General features: G+C 39.7%; 3 protein-coding genes across 13 annotated transcripts; 1 reads left to right on the top strand and 2 right to left on the bottom strand.

The window, feature by feature from the left end:
- Window positions 1-592: 592 nt before the first annotated feature.
- Window positions 593-22,122, top strand: LOC129581352 (uncharacterized). 7 transcript variants are annotated; one of them, XR_008689489.1, is made up of 7 exons: window positions 593-646; window positions 815-916; window positions 973-1,171; window positions 2,291-2,436; window positions 2,586-2,682; window positions 21,681-21,715; window positions 21,797-22,122. XR_008689489.1 is itself a non-coding variant. In XM_055472360.1 (6 exons), the coding sequence occupies exons 2-6, from the start codon at window positions 852-854 to the stop codon at window positions 2,770-2,772; spliced, it is 543 nt and encodes a 180-aa protein (XP_055328335.1). In that variant the 5' UTR covers window positions 593-722; window positions 815-851; the 3' UTR covers window positions 2,773-3,782. The 7 variants fall into 7 exon arrangements, 2 of the variants coding, with proteins under 2 accessions (XP_055328335.1, XP_055328334.1); XR_008689492.1 differs by lacking the exons at window positions 21,681-21,715; window positions 21,797-22,122 and having other exon boundaries at window positions 2,296-2,332; window positions 2,387-2,436; window positions 2,586-3,782; XR_008689490.1 differs by lacking the exons at window positions 21,681-21,715; window positions 21,797-22,122 and adding an exon at window positions 2,748-3,782.
- On the bottom strand, window positions 11,392-13,536 carry LOC129581350 (serine protease inhibitor dipetalogastin-like). 5 transcript variants are annotated; one of them, XM_055472355.1, is made up of 7 exons: window positions 13,408-13,536; window positions 13,137-13,256; window positions 12,862-13,002; window positions 12,564-12,710; window positions 12,223-12,357; window positions 11,792-11,933; window positions 11,392-11,706 (listed from the first exon to the last, which is right to left on the bottom strand). In XM_055472355.1, exons 1-7 carry the CDS (start codon window positions 13,472-13,474, stop codon window positions 11,661-11,663), a joined length of 798 nt encoding a protein of 265 aa, XP_055328330.1. In that variant the 5' UTR covers window positions 13,475-13,536; the 3' UTR covers window positions 11,392-11,660. The 5 variants fall into 5 exon arrangements, with proteins under 5 accessions (XP_055328330.1, XP_055328329.1, XP_055328332.1 ...); XM_055472354.1 differs by having other exon boundaries at window positions 11,392-11,709; window positions 11,796-11,933; XM_055472357.1 differs by having other exon boundaries at window positions 11,702-11,933; window positions 13,070-13,256.
- LOC129581351 (uncharacterized) lies at window positions 13,898-14,656 on the bottom strand. Its single transcript, XM_055472358.1, has one exon. The coding sequence runs from the start codon at window positions 14,608-14,610 to the stop codon at window positions 14,020-14,022; it is 591 nt and encodes a 196-aa protein (XP_055328333.1). The 5' UTR covers window positions 14,611-14,656; the 3' UTR covers window positions 13,898-14,019.
- Window positions 22,123-25,475: the final 3,353 nt, after the last annotated feature.

The following is a 25,475-nucleotide window of genomic DNA, read 5'->3' as shown; positions in this document are numbered from 1 at the left end:
CAATGTAGGACTAAATGGTCGCATAGCCCCATACCCAGCATTCTGTACGCAAGCGGTGCAGTGCACTTGTACGAAACGGATATTTTGAACTCAGTCGTACAGTGCACTGCGCTGCATTCGGGAGATGTTGGGTATGCGACCATTTTGTCCTAAGCTGTACATTAGGTAGTTACGTAAGCCTGTTTTAGTTCCAGTAAATATGCCGTCCCTGTACGGCTAGAGCACGGTGTTACTACCAATATAAGCTGTGGCGGGCATTTTTTAAGGAAAACGGAGCAATTTATTTACCGTTACACGTACCATGAAATTTTGGTTTTTGGTATCCGAACAGAAACCTCTAAAAGAAACCATCTCAAAACACAGTCACGGCTCAGAACACACAGTTACATAAGAAATCGAAGAACATAAGAATTCAGTGTACTCAGTGATATGGCTTAGCTGATACATATGGCTCAGGCGAATATGTGCCTTGTTTTCAGTTGTTATTTTCCCCACATATAATTGCGAGTTTGTTTAAGGTGGGCTTCTATAAGAAACTTAAGCACAGTATGTAAGATGGAGATTGCGTTATAAATAAAAAAAAACGAATTAGCAGGTGAAGATATCCCAAAAGGAAACCCCTCCTAATTCCGTCAGAATCTGGATGGTGGGAGGCAAATTCATGTATCACACAGTTTCTCTCGGGAATGGCAGCGCGGGACCTCGCACCTACGAACGTTTTCGTTAAAGGATGATGACATAATATAGAAAAACATACTGTTCTTCTATATTTTGTTGTTATCCAATCTCGAACCCTTCTTCCCATGTTGCGCAGATTTTGCCACAGTCGGGTGGCCCGGTGGTACCCATCCATGACGACAGCCCCTAGGATAAAATGGGCTAGGGAAGCTATTTCCATTTTACGAAAAAGAAAATCGTAAGGGAAAAAAATCCAACCGTTAATGAACGCGCACTGGTTTTTATCATCTCTAGCACAACGGTCTACGTGGCCAAGCCTAAGTGTCGCGTCAACCGTGGAAGTGCGAGGATGGTTGCAACTCTTGGCCCAACCTGGCCCGATCCGATAGCCCCTCCCAGGCTATGCCGAGTCAGATACTCGGCACTCTACGTCACGGCCCGTGCACCTCAAAACGAGATCCAACAACAAGGCGATCAGTCCGGCGACAAATGGGTGCGTAATGTCAGTTATCTTCTTTTCGGTTGAAACTGACCTTTTTATTTTCCTCAGTATTGAATGCATTGGAATTCTTCTGCTTCCATTTTGAAGCACGTGCCTTTTCTTTGCTGTAGAAGAATGCCCCAGTGAATATTTGTTGTACGCATAATAATAAAACTGATATTTTGACGGAAACGGAAGTCGACTCGGTCGGCAGAATCCGCCACCAGCTGGCGGTTACGTGACAAGTACGAGTAGCCATTTTCTTCGTTTTGAGGATAGGTTTATGGCGTTAGCTAATGGCACTGCACCGACTACCAAACGCTAACCTAAAAGAACACAATTACGTACAAGATACCGGATCGTTGCACGGTATTTTACGGAGAGGGTTCGCAGTTTTGAACGAGGTTACTGCTCATACGAGAACTGTACCCCGTAGTGAGGGTACGAGTATAGGTGCACTGGGCGCGCGCCTACCTCTCCCGGGTTGAGAGCGTTTTTTGCCATATAATTGGCCGAGATCGGGCGCAGTTGTTCAGGCCGTTGCGTAACACCCCATCGCTCGGACCCACGGGGTTCTGGTGGCAGCATTTGTGTGTGGGCCGGGTGATGATATGTACTCGGAGTTTATACGCGGCTCCACAAATGCTGCTGCCAGAATTATGCCAAAGTGATTATCGCTTCCATGATTAGCACTCGAGTCGGGGTGATATTATATATGCGCCTACGCACTACATGGAGAACGCAGGAAGGAATGCAAACGGTAATTCAATTTACATTTAATTATGAGGTTATGCATGGCATACATGTAATACAACTAATAAAACCCAACCATAAGATCGCTTGTCGTCACAAAAAGCGCCACGGACACATTGATTTTGACTAACGTGCCATGATGAACTTCTTTCTGTTCAGAAATGGGTCGCTGAATTTGGAATCTGAATGTGTTCGGAATTATGAAGCACGGTCTTGTCGGGCAATTATCATGATAACCAATAAAATAAAATGTCCAGGTGTCGATTAAGAATAGTTTGACAGTATATCTTAACAACCAGCCAATAACTTATAATAGTAGCTTAGGTGTCCTACATTGTAATTGGTTATTTGTGGTGCCTAACATTCTTATTGCTCTAGTACAGATTACTACAAGTTATAAAAGAACGACGGTTAAAAACGGTACAAGGCGAAAACAGCGCAAAATGATTTTATTGACCATGGAAAGTTTCGCAGTGCATAACGTTTGACGCAACTGGATTTTCTCGGGAATCGCGCTTTATAAGGTAAGAGTACTGTAGCGCCCGCTGTCCAAAGCACACAGAGAAGCTGGAAATGGACGCCTTCGCTATGCGCTTGTATCTGCGACGACATCAACTTTAGAAACATTTAATGTAGAAAAAAACATTGGTGATTTATTTCTGGTCATTTATAGAGTAAATGGAAATTGTAGGACGACCGGTTTCCAAATAGTCCGTCCAACCGATCGAATGGACGGATTTTATTACGATGTACCAAACAGAGCTCGCAAGGTACGTTCAACAGTCAACACTCACTCATGCTCTGCATTTCATTTCACAGAAACATTTCACCTTAGAAAACTGAGAACCCTAAGAATCTGAAAAACCTAAGACCCCTAAGAAACCTAAGAAAACTGAGGTGATTTAACAAAACGTGAGTTCGACGCCGTGACGAGTCGACGTCGTGTCTGTTCGACGAAGTGAGAGTCGACGATGGCGGGCCAACCTTGCGGCTCGGCTTTTGCAGTACTATAACTTATGCGCTTATTGCGCGGAGGTGCGATTATTCCGGGGGGTGCTACTATTTTTTAAACAATAAATTTCAGAGGGACCATTATTTTTACTATTAATTTTTTTAAACAGCAGCACATCCTGCTCTAAAACTGAACGCAGTGGTTGCCACTGGTTACCGGGTATACGGCGATGCTAGCTATAAGCTTCGCGCTGCATCCCGGTACTGTATCTGTAAAGACTGAATGCAACTGCTTGCCAACTTTCACCGCCTCGTTTTTCTGACCGTTTATCGACTTTTATTACCGGCTTATTGGGCTTGACATTTAATAAGAGCACCCGGTGCTGTAATTTCGCCGATTTTCTTCAGTTTTATTTAAGTATTTATGTTTCATAAAATGCTGCTTATCCGACGATTCATACTTTTATCGACATTTTCAACTGAAATTCAAAGACTCACGGAACACTGGACCACAAACCAAGCAAAAGAAGCACAAAAAATCACCCTTCCATTATGAACTTAAAACTGCAATTTAAACCCTTCGGGCTTTGGGATCGGTTTGATCGCCGGCAACTCCACTGGTTTCTGCGCCGGATTAATCCTGTCCAGCCGCTGCACCGTCGCCGGCCACATACTGTAATCGGCCCATACTCTAGAGCATACCATTGCCCAACTGCAGCAGACCCTCCCCGCCCACCACAACCGGCAGCACATCTCCATCAGCGCATCCAACGCACAAAAAATGAATGCTTAAAATCCTTGAGTTGAGTCGGAATGTCGCTGAGCAGCGTCAGCAGGCGGTACAGCAGCCCGGCATCCCGCTCGCGGCGAGCCTCCTTCCGAATGGTGGTGCACTGATCCGGAATCAGGCGTTTGACACCCGCATGCCGAGATAATACTTATCGGCGACGGTGGGGGCGGCAGGTAAGGGATGCTGGAACAGCGCCCTCCATAAAAACACACCCACCTGCGAAAAAATTTTCTGTGTCTAACCAATCTTAGCCAGAAATCACAGGCAGATGTGTCTATCCACAGCCGCAGTGCGGATTGGCCGTGTTCAAGTGGCCAACCACCGTTACGAACAGGACTTTCGCAGTTTTTTTGGGAACAGTGTCTTCAGTTCCTCAGATTTCCAAGTCTTCTTGTATTTAGAAGTTTTCTTAAGATTCTTAGGTTTTCTTATGTTAAAAAAAACTCGTTAAACACACTCATCTTGCAACATTACCAAATTATGCCAGCTTGCGTCTGTAGTACGTTACAGTGTACATTCTGTAGCACAACGTGCAGTACATTCTGTAGTACATTTTAAACTCGTACTATACCCTCCTTTTCGTGCCCTTTTTCGGCGCCCTTATTTTTCGAACATGTATGGGGAGGGCGCTTAATATTACAGGGGGTGCGAATATTGCGAGAGGTGCCACAATTTCGATAATTATGGTACTCATATAAGTGCTTATGCAGTGCCCTATAAAATAGCACAGCGAATTTTTTACTCGGCAATAAACAATTTGGTCTGTACTACTGTAAAGCGGCATTGGTTGGTGACACCTGTACAATACCAAAGTATAAGAAGTCGAATTTCTAGCATCTTTTTAATACAAAACACGCTATCTGCAGTGATAGCACTATTATGTACAGATGCTTTCGCAAAGACGCGCAACTAGATTTACGTAATCGAATGTTTTAGATTATAAGGCATTAGTCCATTCGCAACGCAGTTTTCAAACCGGTTTAATTGTTTTCGTGCCTTTTTTTGTAACGCTGATTAATTAATTATAGGAATAAAGTACATGTATGTCCTAGCCGATAGGCAGTTCGCCTCAGAAATTTCCGACTGATATCAATTAATCAAAAAACCAAAGCACCTGGAGGCTTGTTTACAATGGTTGTAACACCAAAACTTGTAATCAGCAGGAATCAATGCACACTTAATGTATTTTGAGCCCGGTACTTGAGCGAAGAAAAAGGCAAATTAAAAGATTTGATGGATATAAAAGCTATCTTGAGGGCTATAAGCGCTTAAAATCAGGTTTATTATGTATGAGCCTTCAAAAAAAGTTGACCAGAACATCGAGAATACATGACGCTCAAAGTAAAACTGCTCAACTACAAGATCAACCAGAAAATTTATTAAGTTGCTGTACTGCTACGTGCACCGAAAGGTTTGCTCTATAAAATCCATCCATTTGCATGAATCGTACCACCTTTTTTACCCTTTCCACGGATTCTAGTGTGATATGCTGTTAAAAGATTCGCAGGAAAATTCATAGAGTATCCGGATGCATTCTGCTAGATGCGGTCTTATGCGCCTGGTAACTCGAATCGCTGCCTTCACCGCTCTGAAGAAAGCTTCCACAAAATTTTTTGTGTTGTTTCACACCAGTCGAAATCCACGCCGGTATGCCAGGCTCCACATGTGACGCGAATCATACCAGTTTTTGGTCACATACTCGACCGCATCGTCCGGTAATGCTTCTTGAATTTTTGCCCAGTGATCTTCAAATTCGGCATCGTTTTTGGCATAGAGTGCATCGTAGAAATGATCGTATGACTCGGATTTAGCAGCTCCAAAATGTTTCACCATGTATTTGCGGATGTACGCCAAAATGTGCCACACATTTTGGCGTACATATGTGTGTGAAATATGTGTTTCCAACACGCATATCTTGAACCAAACCAAGATTATCTCAAGAACGAAGTTCTTTAAGAATTAATTTGAAAAATTGGATAGATTTCGATGATGTCCTGGAAGCGGGAAACTAAAATTACACATTCCAAAATTAGAAAATTGCTTCTTTTCAGCCGTGTTTGTCCAGTGCACGGAATAACAGAAACTTCGCACAATTAAAGCTCGTGAAATGCGCAAGTAAGTTTTGGAAAGCCAATCCCTGACCAACGATTTAAAAGCTAACCTGATTCGATCTTTTTCTTGCAAGAGCGATGTGTAAGCTAAATTGAATTGTTAAACTGGCATGTTTTGTTGACACCTATCAAGCGGCAAAAACTTGTAAGAAAAACTGGCAGTCCATTTGCGCTAAGGAACGACCGTCCAAGGAAAATGGAATTCCACGGATGGAATCCAATTTCCAAATCCGCACTCCTCGCGGGCGGCTCGGATTTGGAAATTGGAATTTAGGAAATCCGTGGAATTCCAATTTTTGCTTGGAATTCCAGATTCCCTGTATTTGGAATTCCAAGCGCATAGAAATGTCAGGGAAAAACAATGAAAACAAAACATTTTTCGTGTTGTTTTTCGACAGGCGGCTGCAAATTTTTGCATTACCTCGTCTTCCGGTCTCAAACGATTTATTTTGAAAATAGCGTTTCTATTTTATTGTTTCTATAGTTACTGTTTCTATTTTATTTCTTTTGTATTCTCAATAGGTCAGGAAGTCTGCTTGATCTATCCGAGAGAAAACAATGTCCTTCTTCAAAAATTTGCATATTTCGGTCACCTGGTGTTCAGATTTTCTGGCAAAACAAATATACTAGAAAAACTTAGCTCATATAATAATTCGAAGCATGAACTTACAAAAATCCATAAAAGAGCAAACAGAGGACAGAAATTCGACCGGCTGCAACGTAAAGGAACCGCTCTTCAACATTTGCAGAATTCAGAAATTTCGAGTTCAATCATTTTTAATTTTTCTATCAAAGTAAGTCAAAATATGAAACCGTATACTTAAGTTGACCAAAACAAGAGAAAAATCAAAGTCATCTTCTTGGAAAGGATGATACGGAGATATCTAACGGCAGCGCTCAGTAGCTAACAATCTACAATCTGCCGACTTTTGATGTTGTTTTTCGCTTTCTTCAACTTGCGTATGCATGGCCGACAGTATTCGTAAATCGTACCGGTACTATACTATACAGTCTATACTACAGCAGCATATTACTGCCAGTCTGCCTTGGTTTATGATAGGCAGATAGTAAATGTTTAGGTTTCTTTAATGTGTTTGGAGTTTCAAATGAAGTTTTTAATGACGAATGCGCAGTAATTAAGCAGCTGAAGTTAATCAAAATGATTTTTTGTTCATAGTTATGTAAATAGATAGTTAAATAACGGTTTTCCAACGAAAACTAAGAAATCCTTGGAATTACGGAAATCCGTTTGGATTTCCGTAAATCCACGGATTCCATGGAATTCCATGGCAATTTCCTTTCCAAATCCTTTCCACGGGCTCGCGTCCGTGGATTTGTCCTCCTTAATTTGCGCGGAAGAAATTGAACGAACTACTGTAAAACTAACTAACCTTACTTACGTGATTTAAAGACTAGTTTTAAGGTTATTTGTTCTGGAATACTTTTACGCTTAATTTTTACACTAAACGTAGCGCAAAATTCATAATCAATGATTTTTTCTTCAAATGCATGTTTACATTTAAAGCATGCAGTATCATACACTATTAATTTCCTCCGCTGCACAAAAAGCTACTACCCGGTACCATTGCAGCACTACGGCGGAATTCAAGTTTGCGTAACGTCTTTCCACACGATTTTCACCACCATTCCATGTTGTAAAATGCTAAAATGACTGAATTATTACAACCATAATACCGCAAACGTAGCACAAAGCCCAACCGCTACTTGTATAATTAAATTTCGATTGTTTCAATTACATTAAATGTGTTTTATAGTATCAGGCTGACACGTATACAAACCCTTCCAACCCCATTCCCTGTAACGAAAAAGTTGCAAATAATCCAGAAACGTTTAGGTTATGTGGTACTTGAATCGCGCCTACCTAAACAGCAGCAATCCGTATTTTTCATAATATATATGGCATATATCTCCATATTTTTTACTGACGGTCACTTATAAGAGAACGTAAAATTATGGTAATCGGTGTGCTATTTTTTGTGCTGTTAATTGTTTTGAAACTCCTTAAAACTTGTTTAATAAATATCGGTAAGCACTAATTTTGGTGGTATCTAGTTTATATTTTCAGATTTTATTTATTTTTTGCGCGTGCCTAGATTACAGGTACCCCGTACCCGCACCCTGAACAGGTTGACCACGCCAGACACTGGGAATTATTTTATTAATGTTTCCTTATATCCACAAATTCGATGTCTGACTTGCTGCTCCGCGAGCTCCACTCGCGCCGCAGCTCGGCGTCGCCTGCGGCTCCGCCTTCCGTTAATAGTTCAGAAATAGTCAACTGTGCTTCCCAAATCTTTAGTTTTTACTGAAAATAAATAGAGCAATGCATTTTGATAAACAATAAGAATGCGAAGTGGGACAGGTAAAACATCGTTCACGCTCACAGTGCAGTCGCCGTTTCAAGCAACAGCCAATCAGTACTTCCGGGCCAACAATAAAATTATTATTTTCATAACAAAGACGTGCGGATACGTTAAACTCAAACATATCGTTCCTCAAGACGCAGTTGGTTAACCACAAGCTTCTTTCGGAGTTATTATCAACTTCCCAGGTTGGCTGTTGCATGGTTCCGTAGACTTTGTATAGTAAGGTTTCCCAGAGTAACCTTTAAAACGTACTTGCGTTTATTTTCTTAAATCAAACTGATTTTGTAAAAACTTTTTAAATGAAGGCTATCGAGTACTACACAGAGCCTAAAAATTGTCCCTGTTGGTCGTTTGGGATGGATGCGCAGACAAAATGGCCACACCTCATCTTGTTCGTTTATTGGAATAAGTGACTTACGAAAATCAAATGAAAACTGGCATTTTTTGAATAATCACACAGTGCGCAAACTGCATAACTCGCCTAGTCCACAACTGCAATACTATCAACATAGGAGGTGTTCCACGCGAGACGATTGAAAATATTCAAATGTTCATGCGTGAAAGAAATGCAGTTAATATGTTTTGCAACTTGGGACACGAAAACTTTTCACACCATTTTTAACTGGCGAAGTTGCAAACGAGCAGCTCTAAATTTTTTCAGAAAAGTTCTGTTGATGTTAGGAGTTGACAGTGCGGCAACCGGCTCGCGATATACAAGCTTAAACGATAGACGACATTGTGCTTGCTAAATGATAGCCGCTCTCACGCTGGATTTTTATTCGACACTTCCAGAAGTTTTCGTGTTATGATTATGCATGATGCATTTTCAAATTTTAAGTTTGTTTGCTGGGAAGAATTTCTGAGTTACAAAAAAAACAAATAAACATACAAATTTACTGATGAGTCATCAGCGTTCCACTGCATTCTTCGAAAGCTCACAGGGATATCTTTTCAAGGTGTTATTCAAAATATAACCTTGGTTTTCGGTTTAACAATACCATGCGGGAACCATTTAGAAAAACACTTCAGTAGCGGGTTTCAAGTTTAACAATATATCAGCGGCAGGAAACTTACTTAAAGAAATAAACACATTTACGATATATTGCAATACTATTTCAAAACCATGGCAATATCTCGAGATTTCATCCGAGAATAATTCTGGGTTATAAAATTTAGAAAACCGATATATACCTAACAATAAAATCTAATGCAAATCGAATTTTGAACTGAAAATTAATTTGAATGGGCAGCAACTTACTTGAAAGGATTGTCATAAATTATTAAAACGTAAAATATAATTTTTAAAAACAATTTTAAAGAAATTAAAACATGAAATATTTTGAAATTTTTAATTTAAAATATTTCATTTTTTTGGAAATTGCAATTAACATTATCTTAAAAAAATGATTTAGGATGTATTAAAAGTTCAAAAAATTAATTTAATATCCATTTCGTAGATGTTCGAGAAAAAATTGTCGACTCAGATGATTTCCGTTATGTGCTTGCGGGTCCCTGTTGTAACCTAGTCGTTGCCGGGAGACTACGGTAACTTTAGAAGTCAGATAGACTAAGATGCAATTCTTAGTGAATACCCGACTGCCTAAACAACGGTCCTAGCAGGCTAATATTAGCTCATTATTTGGAATCTCGTGAAGTTGCAAAAGGACAGTTCCACGTAGATCCTGTTCACTTAAGCAGAAGATTTTTACTGAATTATCATTGGATGAAACCTGTTGCAGCATATCAATCTTTTATCTGGAATATATCGCCATATAGACGCTGCATATTCAAATGATAAAAAAGGCTGCCATGTACCATGTTTTCTAGTGTGCAAATGTAATACTAACCTCTTCAAGCCAAGCATAAAACCAAGCATTCAGACCAAGAAATTTAATACATTGGTAAATGTTATTTTGACAAGTAAAATCAGAGTAATCGAGAAATCGTTGGCTTCACGTACTTAAACGTTTCGGCCAGCCTAATTTTCTATCGTAATTGGAGACCTGAGAAATAATCCAATTGCTACACGGCAAACCTTGACCACATAAATGGCCAAGAATGTAAATATTTATTGGTTAGATTTTTGAGATATAGTTGTTTGATTTAAAAGTTCAAAAATGATTAAAAGTATTTAGGACAATGAAGTCTGTTTTAACATCCGAGGATACAACAAATATGTTCAAACAAATGTAAAAAAAATTCGACGTATTTATAAATGTTTCATCGTAATATTTAAAAACGTTTTAACGTACTTTAACGTATTAAAAATGTTTTCGATGATAATTTTGATTTTTTTTATACCGTTCAGGATAGTTTCGAAATGTTTTGAAACATTCAAAATTCTTCTGAAATACTAAAAAAGTTTACTTCTAAATTTAGTGTGGGCTAAGTTTCCGAACTGTTGTTAAATCTCGTAAGTATAAGAAAGATGAAAACTTTGGATTGAAAAGCGACCCAGCGTTTACGATCGCCCAGTCTTAAGAACAGTTTTAAATTTCGGGAACGTAAAGGGCAGATGGTCACTCCGCGACCTAAAGGTCACGGTCGCCGTGTCTTCCGCAGTTTCGGAGGTCACAAAGGTCACACGTCGACCCAAAGGTCAGGGTCGCCGTGTCTTAGAACCGCAGTTTCGCTGTGTCGGGAACCTTAAGGTCACAAAGGTCACACAGCGACCCAAAGGTCAGGGTCGCCGTGTCTTAGAACCGCAATTTCGGGGTGTGAGGAACCAGAAGGTCAAGGTCGCCGTGTCTTAAAACCTCAAAGTGCTTATATTGAAAAAAACGCGGGCGAGCGAAGCGAGCCCGCTCGATTATACGCGTGGAATGGTGTAAATGTGAAAGGTCATCCTAACGGTGTAGTATTTACTTGTGGGAAGGTGAATTAGATTCGTACGTAATTAAATGTTATTAGATAACAAGACGTTGGTTAGTGCACTGCGCTGGTTTTTAAACCGGTTTAGTTGTTTTCGTGCGGTAATTATTATATAGATATGCATAAAGTACGACTTTTAGTACGTATATGTACCTACAAGACGATAGGCAGTGTAACTCACTAGTCAAAAATTTCCGATCTTCAACTAACATGTGCATCGATTAGTCAACGCACCGATGCCCAGACATTATTCCGGGAGGTTTTTTTTACAAGGCTTACAGATGCCAAAACTCGTAACCAACAGTAATCAGCAGCCCATTTAATAAATTTTGAGCCCGATATTCAAGTTTTCAGATGAAGAAAGAGGCAAATTATGTAAAACACAGAATGGTTATGAAAGCGCAAAAGCAAGTTTATTATGAGCTTGCAAAAAGAATTGACCAAGATATTGAGTATGCAGATGCACAATTCACAAAATTAACATACAAAGATAAACCACAAAATAAGATTTTTCTGCAGTTGCACCTGTTACGAGCACCGAAAAGGTGTACTCTAGAAAATCCATCCATTTGCATGAATTGTACGTTTTTTTAACACCTTCCACGGATTCTAGTAAGATATTCTGTTACCATAATGTCCTATTTTTTCCGCCACATTCGGAATAAATTTGGCTCTGAATCTTCACTTCTGCAAAAGTAGAGTAGGCTCTTCAGCCGCTTCGCAAAAAAATTTATTAAAGTTTTGTTTAATAAGTAGTACGAAAACCCACTGACTTTTGCAATTTGCCTGACACATATTGCCGTATTCCTTCCCGTTAGCTCCGCATACAGAGTAAGATGCCCATCGCATCCAGTTATTTGTAACCATCCGAGGAACTCCCAAACAGTCTCCGTAGTGAATGGGGGCGGATTCTGTAATGGCAAGGGTTTGTAACATACTTATTATAACTGATAATAGCGCAAAAAAATGTTAGTATTTCCTTTAGTTCAGCTTTTTAAATTACTTTCTTGATTAATTACTTATTTAAATTGGTTTAATCAAAAGTTCAGTTGATTTTTATACAGGTTGTTATTTATGACAGTCAGGAAATAGGAATCAGACTAGCAAATACAGAAAACAGCTGTTTATTCATGTATGTAGGGGTAATGAAGACGCACAAACTGTCGCTTGGATTTATCAAAATAATGTTTTTGAACGTACTTCCACAAGCAGCAAAGCATAAATTGGAAAATTCCCGGCGCTGCTGTCCACAGACGATCTTTCGATCATCGAAGCCGCACATGCAGGACGCCAGTTTGGGAAAAGGGCACCGACCAACGCTTTTCACCGTAGTGCCTTAAAGATTTGCGATTAGATAATGCGTGGAAAAACGACTTTGATGTATTGTATACAAGTACAGTAGTTAGTTTACAGCCTAAGGTTTATAAAAAACTACATATAAGATATTTTTTAACCAATTTTGAATGTAATTAAAAGCCAATTCAAAAGCGCACTGTCGTACAGATGCTAGCCAGTGCCGCCGTCCGGCTAGCCATTATTACCTTTACACTTTGCGTAGCATTCGTTTCCGTAAGTTTCGCCATCCGCTCCACATACGGCATCGGTTAGATTGACTTTCTTTGGACACATACATTTAATATCGGCGTTCTTTTGATTCGAGCAAGGACCATAGCTGACGATTTCAACTCCTACAATGGGAATCAAAGTACAGTAATTAAACAACATTTTCGTTTTTATAACTAACATACCGCATAAGACGACCTAACATACCGGATAACTAACATCCTGTGATGATTAGCAGGAATGAATATAGATTAAGTACTACGGACAAAAACATACCGGCACAGCGGGCGGAGCACGGATTGTTATAATTGATCCCGTCAGTGGCACAAACTGGATCGTATGTATCGTTGCATTTCTTGCAACTCGGGCTGAGTTTTACTTTGGACGTGCAGTTTCCGTAATACGCCGGGACAACACCTGATATGCAGAGATAAAACTACAATGAAGCTGTGTATTTTATACGTTAAGAAACGAAGCGGCTTACATGATACAACTTGAATTAGAATACTTTTGCAAAGCTTTTTTTTCATCCGTTGATCGGTAAAATTTACTTGAGCATTCAGCCCAACACGGACCCTGATGCTGTTTTCCATCGGTTCCGCATACATGGGCCAGTGTGTCTTTCACCTCTATATCCCAGCATTCGCACTTTGATGGCTTAGTGGTAGCAGCTGTGAAAAATAAACTTATTACAGCATCGAACTCACACTTGTTAAAAACTTTGAGACTAGCTGCAGTAGGCTAGTAGCAACGCGTGCATTCACTGGCCAAATACTGAATCACAATACGTGTTACTTTTCGAAATTGGCGGTTCAAAGTTACCTGCAAAAGTCAGTGTCCAGCTGATTGTAAAACCCACCGTTAACGAGAGAAGCTGCAAAGACCCCATTCTAAATAATGTAAAAATTTAATATAATGCGACGATGGCGGTACTTATACCGTTGTGGTCGGTTGCAAGGTATTGAAGAAGTGGAAATTAAGTGCGTGTATGCTTTATATTTGGTCCGGAACGTCAAGAAATTAACAGAAGCAACGGGTGCTCGTCATGCTACAATTGGTTGCTGAACCGGTTTGTTTTCTTCTTATCGGCATGGGTAGAAAATGTGCAAATGTGTAGTATGATTCAGAATTTATGATCTTATAAGTCAATAAATCCAAGATTTCTGTTTAGCTGAATTCCGGAAATTTCACAGAAGGCTAAGCAGCATAAATAAACTATAAAAGACAAGACGTAACACAAATCAGGTTATAAACCATTATTCATTAGCAATCTGCAGTTTGTAGTTACCTGGCGTTGCGTTTAGAAACGTGGCAGTTGCAAACTCTTTTTATTTTTGACTGGATATTTGCATTTAGGCTATTTTGCCCCAAATAATCCAACAGAAGAGGAAGCGTAATTTTGCAGTTCATGAAACGGAAAATGCATATATCTGTTTAGTGGAGAAAAGGATCTTCTAACATCTTCTTTTCCAAATCTTTCAATCGCCATGATTTTGCGATTTCTAGCGGTCCCCCAGTTCGTACTTTCAGACCGGTGTCCCATTTTTCTCCTGGATTACATAGCACTTTGAAAAATCCCGTTAAGCTTTCCTTCATATCCGCCAAAATGAGCCTGCTGTCGGTGTCTTCAGCGTGAAGCTGGCTCTTGACCTTTCCAGCATGCAAAGCCACGCTTTCTTTCAATGTTAACGGAGTATGTTGGTCACCTTCAGGCGACAGCTTTGCAGAACTCTTCGCACTTACTTCCTCTTCCTCGTCTTCACTTGCAGGGGTAAGCTGACGACGAGGTGCTGCTGTCAGACTACCCAGGGAAGCGGTGCTCTCGGGTGGTACCGAAGGCCAACGAGAATCAACGTGGAAATACGAGAACTGCGAGGGACGACGGAAACTGCTACAGGCTAGGTCCGGTGCGGAAACAGAAGTGCTCCTGGGAGACAAATGCTTCCAAGGATGGGAATCGTGGTACTTAGAAGATAAGATTCCTGTACGCGCGGACGAACGAGTAGTTACATTAGCCTGCAACATCGCTCTATCACAGACTTTTATTACAAAATTTTTTGTCCGCAGTGACTATAGCTGTTTATATTTGTGTTATACAGCAAAGCAAATAATTATGTTTTACTTTACATCAGTGTAAATAAATAGTAAATACTAGAAATTAGCGTGTGTAGGCCATAACATTACACAGATTTGTTGTTCCGGTGTTTGTGTAATTCTGTAAGATCATACTTCAGAGTCGAAGTGTTAGTTTCTTAATGTCAAAAATGCATACATGCTAGTATTTTACGCCGTCTTATCCATCCAGTGAGGTTGGGAATGAAATTTTTGACACAAGAACTAAGTGCAATATGCTTTATTTAGAAGGCTTGATCAAATTCATACGTGAAAAAATTTTTAATCATCCCTAAACTGTAATGTTACTGACACTGCCGTATAGTCTCTAGTTCACTTGCCAAGGCAACCATGAGATAAGCAACATACAGCATTATTAGCCACATTATTAAGTAATTTAAGCCCTTAATTATATATTGCTTAATGATAGCTAGAGTGGAGTATAGTACTTACTTATCTGCTAAATTGCATATATAGTAAGCGAATAAAAAACAAGTAAACGTTAGTGCAAGTAAAACAGTATTACTCAGTTTGGAACCGAATTCCAGAAACGCCATGTGGATTAGCTGTTAGCGCGGTCCACAGTTCGAACCGTGTAAAATATTGACTGATAAATTCAGTTTTATAACAGTCTATTGATTCTGTTTAACAAAAGTCCTTGAATAATCAAAATGTTGCTTCTACAAGACCTGAAGCGTGACGCTTTGGAATGAGGCTGATTGTGCGAAGCGTGCTCGACGAAAAAGCTAATATTATTCGAGAGGCAACGGGATAAGGTCCATTGTAAAGGAAACTGATACATCAACATTAATACAGACTCTCTAGTCACTACTATAATTACAAGCTCAACCTCGGCCTCCGGCCTCGGTTGAGAATTTTTAGAATTGAAGAAAGTAATGTGGTAGTTTTGTAAAGAATTAAGAAACGGAATTTATCTGGATCGGAAATGCCGTTTGTTTTGAATTTGTCACTGTCGCCATTAAGTACTCAATGCAATCATTAATGCAATCATTAAGTACTCAATGCGATAAAATTCAGCTAAGTCAGTTAGTTATTTAGGTAGACGGTTGAAAGTGCAAATTTTGTTTCGTGTAAATCGTCGTTTGCAAAGGTTGAGTCAAATAACATATCAGCCAAAAAAATTATTAATAACATATCGGCCAAATCCCTCCTCTTCTCCCTGACCACACTACACCTCTGTTCTTTCCGGTGAAAATCCCTGTACTTCTATCTGACCGGCGAAAATCCCTACCTCTCTGTTCTAACCAGTGAAAATCCCTCTACTTTTATCTGACCGGCGAAACTCCCTGTAGTTTTATCTGACCTGCAAAAATCCCTGTCCTTCTATCTGACCGGCGAAAATCCCTACCCCTCTGTTCTAACCGGCGAAAATCCCTGTGCTTCTATCTGACCGGCAAAAATCCCTACCCCTCTGTTCTAACCGGTGAAAATCCCTGTACTTCTATCTGACCGGCGAAAATCTCTGTGCTTCTATCTGACTGGCGAAAATCCACACCCCTCTGTTCCAACCGGCGAAAATCCCTGTGCTTCTATCTGACCGGCGAAAATCTCTATACTTCGATCTGACCGGCGAAAGTCCCTGAATTTCTATCTGACCAACGAAAATCCCTGTACTTCTATCTAACCGGCGAAAATCTCCGTTCTTCTTTCTGGCCGGCGAAAATCCCTTCCCCCCTGTCTCACCGGCAAAAATACCGTAGAAAATTATAGGAATTTGCACATTACAGGGACATTTATTATGCTCATCGTATTCCCTTCTTTTTAATAATACGTACTTATGTTAGTCTTTGTATATACCTTTCCCGTTAAAGTACAGTTATCCTTTCCTTCTTTCCGCCAATTAAATAACATGCCGCTCACATAATGTTATGCTACGAGTTAGCAGTTTCGATCGAAAAATTATTAATTAGCAAACTTTAGTGTAATATGATGAACTAACGAGCTACTACCTCTCTGTCTAACCGTCGAAAATCCCTGTCCCTTTGTCTAACCGGCGGAAATTCTTACCCCTCAGTCTATCCGGCGAAAATCCTTACCCTTGTGTCAGACCGGCAAAAACCCCTACCCCTCTGTTTTACCGGAGAAAACCCCTACGAGGACATTTGGATGCTGTGAACATACCCTGCACGATTAGGCTGCGATGAACAGCCGGCTAAATTTATAGCCGTTTGCATTCAGACTGTAGCGTTGCGAGCTACGGCTAACCAGCTGTTCATCGCAGCCTAATCGTGCAGGGTATGTTCACAGCACCCAAATGTCCTCGTACCCCTCTTTCAAACCGGCAAAAATCCCTGCCCCCGTGCTTAACCGTCGAAAATCCCTCCCCCTTTGTCTAGCCGGCGAAAATCCCTTCCCATTTGTCTAACTGGGGGAAACCCCTACCCCTCTGTCTGACCGGCGAAAATCCCTACCCATCTGTCTAACCGTCGAAAATCCCTCCCCCTTTTTCTAGCCGGCGAAAATCCCTAACTCTGTTCAACCGGCCAAAATTCTTTGCTGCTGTGTCCGCATGCTAAAATTTCTCTTGCCGAATTGATTTTATTTTACAAACCCACTACTCGTAGAATGCAGAAATTCCCGCCTGAAACATGAGTTATTGCCGCTCGGTCCGCATGCTAAACTTTCCCTTGCCGAATTGACTTTATTTTAAAAAGCCATCAGAATGCCGAAATTTCCGTCTGAAACAATGAGTAAATCCGTCTACTTGCTAAAATGTTTTTAATTTGACATGTTTTTTTTGCATTTGGTGTTCACGCGTGTTAACTGAGCCATCGGTTTTCGAGGCAATTATTATAAATACTGATTTTTATTATTATCAGTATTACTATTCATTATTATTATAGGTTGTTTATTTCTAATAGTAGATATATTATTCCTTATTTCTAAGTATCACTTTTTTGTTTCCAAAACTGAGTGCAGAGTTTTGTTTTGTGTTAAAGGAAAAACGTTTCTGTGAAAGGAATTAGTTAATAAAATTGTCGATAGAACTGTTATTTAGTTTACGCCTTTACGGAACCATATAAGCAACAATGGGATGGCGAAAGTCCAGCCTGATGCCGCGAGTGAATGTCCGCATAACGAAATTTATTTCATGTGCTAATATGACTTCAGGAAGAAATGGAGGAGCACCAAAACACCACTCTTCGATTAATCTGTAGAGTAATTAAAAGTCAATAATACTAGTAATTTACTCAACAAATAATTCTTCCTCTACTAATAATCACTAGCATACGGCGATTTTTTAAAAATAAGAATGTCACGTCCAAAAATCGAAGCCACTGTACAAATAAGCAGGAAAATTACGCAAACTAGTTTCATGAAATTTGGTGCTTGGAACTTCGAAGTAACTTTCTTCCAAAATCTGATACGCAGTCGGCAGTAATGATTTTTGCGGTTATACGTAACCTGTTGCCGTACAGTTGATTGCGCTATACTGTTGCCCTTTCCTCTTTCCGCTAAAGAAATCATACTGCACTATCGCTCTGCCAATTACAAAATTGCACTATGCTCTGCCAATTACAAAATTTCGACAAACAGGAGTATTAAATTTTATTGATTACTGATGTACCGCAGTTTTTATGTCCCAGTTTGCCACGCTGTGTCAGCAGTTTCCGTTCGAAAATATACGCATTTCCGCCAATCCACTAATAATTACTTTATGATAAGCCAATCAGCGAAATTCGTTTTGGTCATGTTTCGTAATTCCAAGGAAAAGAAGATCGAAAAACTAAAGTTGTAGGGACAAACTACAGGATTTAGCCGTTTTTTAAGCTATCGAACGAAATTCTGCGCCGGACACTGTTGGAGGAAAAGGGAGAAAAAGAAAAGACGGAGTTAGGATTGTATATATAATAATATACTTCGTTGAAATGCGTTAACTAACAACTGACAATGTCGTGTAAATCATGACCATTACAATACCCTCGTCAAAATGTATTTTCTAAAGTACATCAAAATGACCAAACATCTCCGCAATCTATCACAAAATATATCGTCGGCATAGTTTTGGCAGCCGAGTAGAAATCAAGTTTTACATCAACATCAAAATTTGTATCTAAGTTAGCCGTCTATGTTGGCGATAGCATAAGCTAAATTTTATTTTCTTAACCAACATGAAATTATCACCGTTCGATGCAAATAACAATGTTAAGATAATGCATCTAAAGCGAAAGCTTTGTCGGTCGACCGACATTGGTCGCCTCGCCACATAACCTAAAAAGCGATTTCGATCCATGTAGCCGTTATAGAGTATCAAAGTTTTTCTGCAAACCTTGTTACGTAATCATTTATGAAACACATAGTTTCTGTGCATAAACAAGAAGATCCGTCGACCGACAAGAATTATTACCTTTAAAGCAAAAGTCGTAAAAACGAAAAAGCAAAAGTCTTTTGAGGCAAACTGCGCCAAATTAACTAGTTGGAAGCAATTTTTAACTAATTAATTTTAAATTTTTAACTATTAGGTAGTGTACCAGCGCTTGCTACAAAAAATGAATGAGCATGTTGGAAGCAAAGCTTTAACGACAAAGTTTAAAGAATTACGCGAAACTGCACACGCGGTGACTGCAGTACTTTTGCTGCAGACTAGGCTAACTACAGGCCACTTATATGCTGCTACTTATATGCTGCTTCTTCCGCTGTAAGGCAATTTCAATGTTCAACCCCAGTTCACGTTCAACGCCGTTGCGCTCAAATTGATTTCGACAGCCAGTTTTAGTAACGGCGATTCTCGACTTTCTCGCAGTCTTACCACGGTGTTTCCAGACGATTTGTGATTTTGTTTTGGTGCTCGACGATTTTTTTGGTTTTATGGCTGTCGACAGCCAAATTAGATTTTAAAACGTCAATGGTCACTGCAAGCACTGCAAGTGTTGCTATTTTGTGCGTGGAGCTTGTCAGGCGCGGCATGTTATGAAAGCAGGTACAGCACTCAACCCAGTCTGCACTGATGTGAGGACCCACACCAATGTTGGAGAAGTCCTAAGGTAAGAGCTAAGCGAATAGCCTTTCACACCAAGCATCATAAAATAAAATGTTTCGAATTATTGTGTATTTTTTATTTGCAGATCCTTATGAAGCACTGCGTCGCTGAACGATTGTGCATGACGACATGCAGTAAAGCAACAGGTAATCGAAGGGTAGAATGAAGCGCTATTTTGGCTAGAAAATCACACAACGAGTTTTGATTTATGGAAATAAGTAGTTTTGTTTTGTAACCATAACTTTTGTTTTTTCTTGTGGACGGAAAACGTGAGTAGAAAATTAGGCAACGTAAGAAACCGATCAAGTTATATTTTTAATGCAGACGATTTTTCTTTAGGTTTTCTTAATGTGCAATAATGACAGATTTAACGCACTAAAATTTTGTTTTGTTAATTCTTTTATCGCCTGATTCCATGTCGACATGCAAGTGCTTTGACGATAAGTTATTGCGTAAGGGATAATAATTAGGGATGCGTTGATGATAAGCTTATTACGTTTTTGAATTTCGTTTTGCCACCTTTCGCAAGCATTTTTTCTTATTTAATTTTTTAGATGATGTATTTAGAAAAAATAAAAGATAGTAAATCAGCGTGGTGTTTCTGCACTGTACTGATCATTGAAGTTTTACTCGTAAAAACAATTCAAAATTTTTTTTGTCGAAGTGACGATTCTCAAATTTGTTTTGGCCAAATGCTTTTGTAACAGAAACCTAATGCTTAATTTAAGATATTTTTCTTAGTAACTTCATGTCAACATGCACAGCAATTTTGTGGGTGGTGTATCAAAAGTCTATGCATATGGTAGTTTTGTTGATAACGAATGGTCTTACGTGAATGAAGGAAAATAATGTGCGACGAAACATATCATATGTACGCAAATAAGCCGTGCTGATCTTAAATGTTTTACAGGGCAGATGAATTATTGTTCTATGCAGCTCCATGGCCGGAACGCAAATTTAGCGGAAAATGCGTGGATGTCGACATCCATTATTGTACTTGTTATCCTGGTTTTAATTAGCTTTTGATGCATTTAGTAGCCGCTTTTGCTGTCCATGCTGGCATTTTGGAATTTTTAGCACTCTGTCAGTTCACCGTTTACGCTCCTGACGCATTATCCAATTCGATTTTTTTGTCTGATTATGTTGGTGTTTTCATGAGAAAGTATGTCTCGGATGTTCGTTTTTTTATGTAGTACCAGTTATGTGGTATATGTCGAAATAAATACAAAATTACTTATGTTCTATATCCATATCTAAATGTTTCATATTCGTAAGTATTATAAAACAAAGAGATCATCTGTAATATCTAAGTCTAATTCAAAAGTTTCCATTAAAGTATATGGTTTTTCTGACGAGGGATACTTTTTACGTGTGCCATAGAAGCCGGTGCAAGCAAAACTGCAATACATAGAGTCAACCTTGTGACCTTTAGAAAATTGCTAAATAGAAGCCATTCACCTGTTGCAGCGCTACTGCAAGCGTAGTATTCAAGTCTTATAATCCGATCACCATAGTGTATTGTACAGTTTTACGCGCGTTTTACGCATAGAAGCCCTGTCGAAGCCCTGCACAGTCAACACAGTTACACAGCTTACCGGTAGACGTCTAGCTTTGTAACTGTGTTGACTGTGCATCCATATACATCATTGAATTTAAATTATTTCTTTGTCAAGAAAATTAAACAATAAAAGTAATCAATCAAGCACGCAATTTGGTTATTTTGCAATACGAGCTAAGTTTTACTGGTGCGTACAGTTTTGGATACAAAGTTTTTCATATTAGACTAAACAAGTACGCTACAAGATAGTACCATAATAAATTATTGATTTCTGCCACAACAATACTGACAAGTAATGGCAATAAAGTAAAAAGTGATTTACACATAATGTATCAGGTGCCACACGATCCGTACATTACGCCTATAATAGAAAGTGCGCTGTACTCCGGATGACCACTCAGTAGACGCGTTACATTCTTGCAGGTGGTTGTGTCTTAACCAAGAAAGGAGACGAAGAGGTAGTGCATAAAGGATGGAAAGCTGCATAACTGTTACCGATATAATTTGAGCTGTGCGGTAACTGATTTGAGTTTTGACAGATGTGTTGAGATATTAAATCCACTGGCGGGCAGCCTATACTGAAGGTCCCGGATTCGGGAGACCGCGGTCGGAAGTGATTCAGTCCATAATGTTCCGATTTATGAGCTTGCACAGGTGGAGCCCAATGGCTGATCGCCTTTCCCAGTGAAACTCCGTTCGCTTGTGGAATTTTGTAGTACTCCCATTGGCTTATGTTACAACGAAGATGAGATATGAGGTGGTGCTTAATTGAATCGTTATTCAAATAGTGCGGTTCATGGCTACTGGACAAGCCCTCCAACTGCAAGTACCGCTCGACCTCGCCTTTACATTCCTGGAAACCAGCCATAAAAGCTTCGACTTCTTTTGGAGCAAGATTTCCTGTTAACAAAAATTTATAATGCATATACAGTACTCTGTATATAACCAACAGAAATAACCTTAGACAAAATTACTGTTATCAAAGGTCTTACTTTTGGATTGCAGTGACCTTAAATAGTCTATGGTTCTTTGTAGGATCTCCGATTTGTCCAATTTGCTTTTATCTTGAAGTCCCTGCACAAGCCGATATGGGCTTCGTTAGTTATGTGCTCGTAGAAAATTTAAATTTGTTCAAAATTTAAGTGGAAAATTGATTTGACAACATGCGCATGCATGTCTGCTTTTTCATTATTATCTCATAGCGGAATACAGTCTTAGTCACATCCAGTCAATGTATCGAAAAGGGTTACCATCTTTCCGGTAGCAGCTAGTACAAGGTTCCGTAATTCTACCAGACTGCTGTTTATGCGATCGCGCCTCCTTTTCTCAACAATCTAAAAATAAACTTTACATAGTCTTCCTACGTAGGAAGACTATGTAAAGTTTATTTTTAGAATGTATACGGTTGTTTTGCTAACAACTGCAAGAGTTTACCCCTCGCCTTGAACACCTTACCCCTCGCCGTTTCCTGCGAGTTGGTCCGAAGGAGCTCTTTTTACTGATATTCGGTTCTTCCGTAACAACTTTCCTGCCAAGATATTATATGTAAGTACTTGCATAAGGAGGCGAACTAACCCGACGACTGGTGAACTTTAGACAGTCGTGTGAAAATTCGCAAAAATTGTTTTTATATGCGCGGCGGTAAAAGAAGGGGGTGACTACAAAGTGGAATAATTCGCAAAAATTAATACTTAGCATATTGTCGTGCTACTCATTTTTCGTGCTGGGTACGCAAGTACTACGAAGATTGGCGGAAGTGGTTTCGGGGTCATAAATAACAGCTGTTCACTTAATTTTGCTCTTCGTGGACGGCATTACGGAAGATAGAAGAATCGGACTTTAATAATTCCGCGATCATGACAGTTGCCCTTTTGGAGGTGGCTATGGCAACATGCCTCTCTATGGCATTGCTCAGATTGGTTGGAATGTCACCCTTTCTGGAGAGCGTCCTTCTGTATGTGTCTCCAGATGAATGGTCTCCATTTACAGCGCTGTTCCACATGTTTTCTGTTTTGATTTTGCGTCAAGATGCGGAACTATAACCATGTACCGATATACTGCAAATTATGCTGTAAATGGCGCAGCGTGAGTGCGGCACAACGTCTACGGTCGACCGAATAATACTGTGACAAAAATCAGCCAACTAGGTTCGCACTGCACGTGCGGGTATCCATCATGCGAATGCACAATTATTTGCCACCGTATTACGCGATGCAGATTTCCAGTACAAAGCACTACTCTACTAGTGTTAATACTCGCATTGCATACTGCCGGCTAGTGGTACGCATTCCCTTCATCAATACGACAAAGAAATCTTGATTTTTAGAGTTATTTACAAAATATCTGCTCTTTTGGTTTATCAGGAAATGCGCAGTTGCGTACAACATACGAGCACCACTAGCTAGCCTAAATAATAGAAATGCATTATAATTGTACCGTACCTGCTTAATTTCTTTTGTAGACTTAAGTACGGAAAAATTATTGTAATCCGGAATTTTGACGGTAGTTATTTACAAAATATCTGCTCTTTTGGTTTATCTGGAAATGCGCAGTTGCGTACAACATACGAGTACCACTAGCTAGCCTAAATAATAGAAATGCATTATAATTGTACCGTACCTGCTTAATTTCTTCTGTAGACTTAAGTACGGAAAAATTATTGTAATCCGGAATTTTGACGGTAATACAAACAAAAATCTGTCTTCAAAATAACCGGGGCAAAACTTAGCAGTAGCTAAATATCCTTGCGAGGACAAGATAAACTCAAAATTTCGATGAAGCATCCAATGCACCAACTGGCATATGATGCGGGTACTATTGTTTTTGGACAAGAGTTTGACTTTGTTACTAATACCGGTATGTACAGGCACAGACAGTACCTCCGTTTCGAGACAGAGCAGTTAGTCAATTCATTCAAACACAGTTACGAGTATTCAACAGTTCACAGTTCGCACCACTTCAATTAAATCACATCAACAATACTTCCATCTCACAAAATGTCAGCATCAACATACAGATCCATCAATACAAAGACACTTGCAAGACACAATACCATCAAATTCGAAAAAAAATCAAAAATATAATAGCACATGCTAGCCGAATCAAGTCATCAAGATCGATGCTTGTTTTCCGATCTCATGTACTCGTACTAGAGAGTAAGTACACGAAACCGGAAAAACGGTGAGCACTTGCGACTGGTTCTCAAAAGATTTTAACAGCTTTTATAATGGAAGGTGTTTTAAGTCAAGCCATTTTTGTCGCTCACCTTATTACCACTTTTTCGAAAATGCCGATAAACATCTATTTTTAAGATATCAGTAATGATGTTGTTTTATGGATATCTTAAAAACAGATTCTTGTAAACCTTTTCAGAAAAGTGGTAACCGGACGATAGACTTCTTGGCATTCAAGGAATTCACGCGGAATTCCTTGAATGATATACAAGAGGAGGATCTTCTGCAGCGGACACCGGGAGAAATCCTAATGACCTGCGAGTGAAGGTCGCTGCACTTTTTTTAATGGAATGTTTGCATTTTGAAGAGTGCTTGAAGTCATCCAGAGCGCATAAGGCCAACGTCAAGATGCTTAAAGGGGTTTCCTTATCATCGATGTTTTCCAGTTGCTTTCTCCAAAGGGGCTCAATTTTAGTGTTGCCGAACAGCTGTTCCAGCAGGACAGCAATGTCCCAAAGGTCAACCTTCTGGGTTGCTCTCTGGAGAATAGGTGGATCCGTCGCTCTCACAACGCAGTTGCCGCAGAGGACATTGTTAATCAAGGCAATGATCTGCAGTATTATTGCATCAGCTACGCATAACAACAAGGCGACTGTACTGTTCGAAGTTTAATCACACATCGAAACAATGCTATCGTTAAGGTCACAAACCAATGAAGCCCGAAAAAAAAATTTTCTTCAGCTAACTGCGAAGGTAGGAGCAATGATTATGCACTGTGTGCAGTGAGTTGCTTATATACCTCATCCAGACACTGACCGCTGGCCAATCTCCAAGCGGGCGGGCTTAGGTTGCGCCGCTAGCCAATAATGGACAGATTCCCTTTCCCGGGGAATCTTGTCTATTATTGCATCAGCTACGCATAACAACAAGGCGACTGTACTGTTCGGAGTTTAATCACACATCGAAACAATGCTATCGTTAAGGTCACGAACCAATGAAGCCCCAAAAACCGCAAAAAACCAAAACAAAACAAAAAACATAAAAC

Source organism: Paramacrobiotus metropolitanus, unplaced genomic scaffold (assembly GCF_019649055.1).
Source record: "Paramacrobiotus metropolitanus isolate TYO unplaced genomic scaffold, Prichtersi_v1.0 Parri_scaffold0000005, whole genome shotgun sequence".
NCBI lineage: Eukaryota > Metazoa > Tardigrada > Eutardigrada > Parachela > Macrobiotidae > Paramacrobiotus > Paramacrobiotus metropolitanus.
This window is presented reverse-complemented; position numbering and strand designations above follow the sequence as displayed.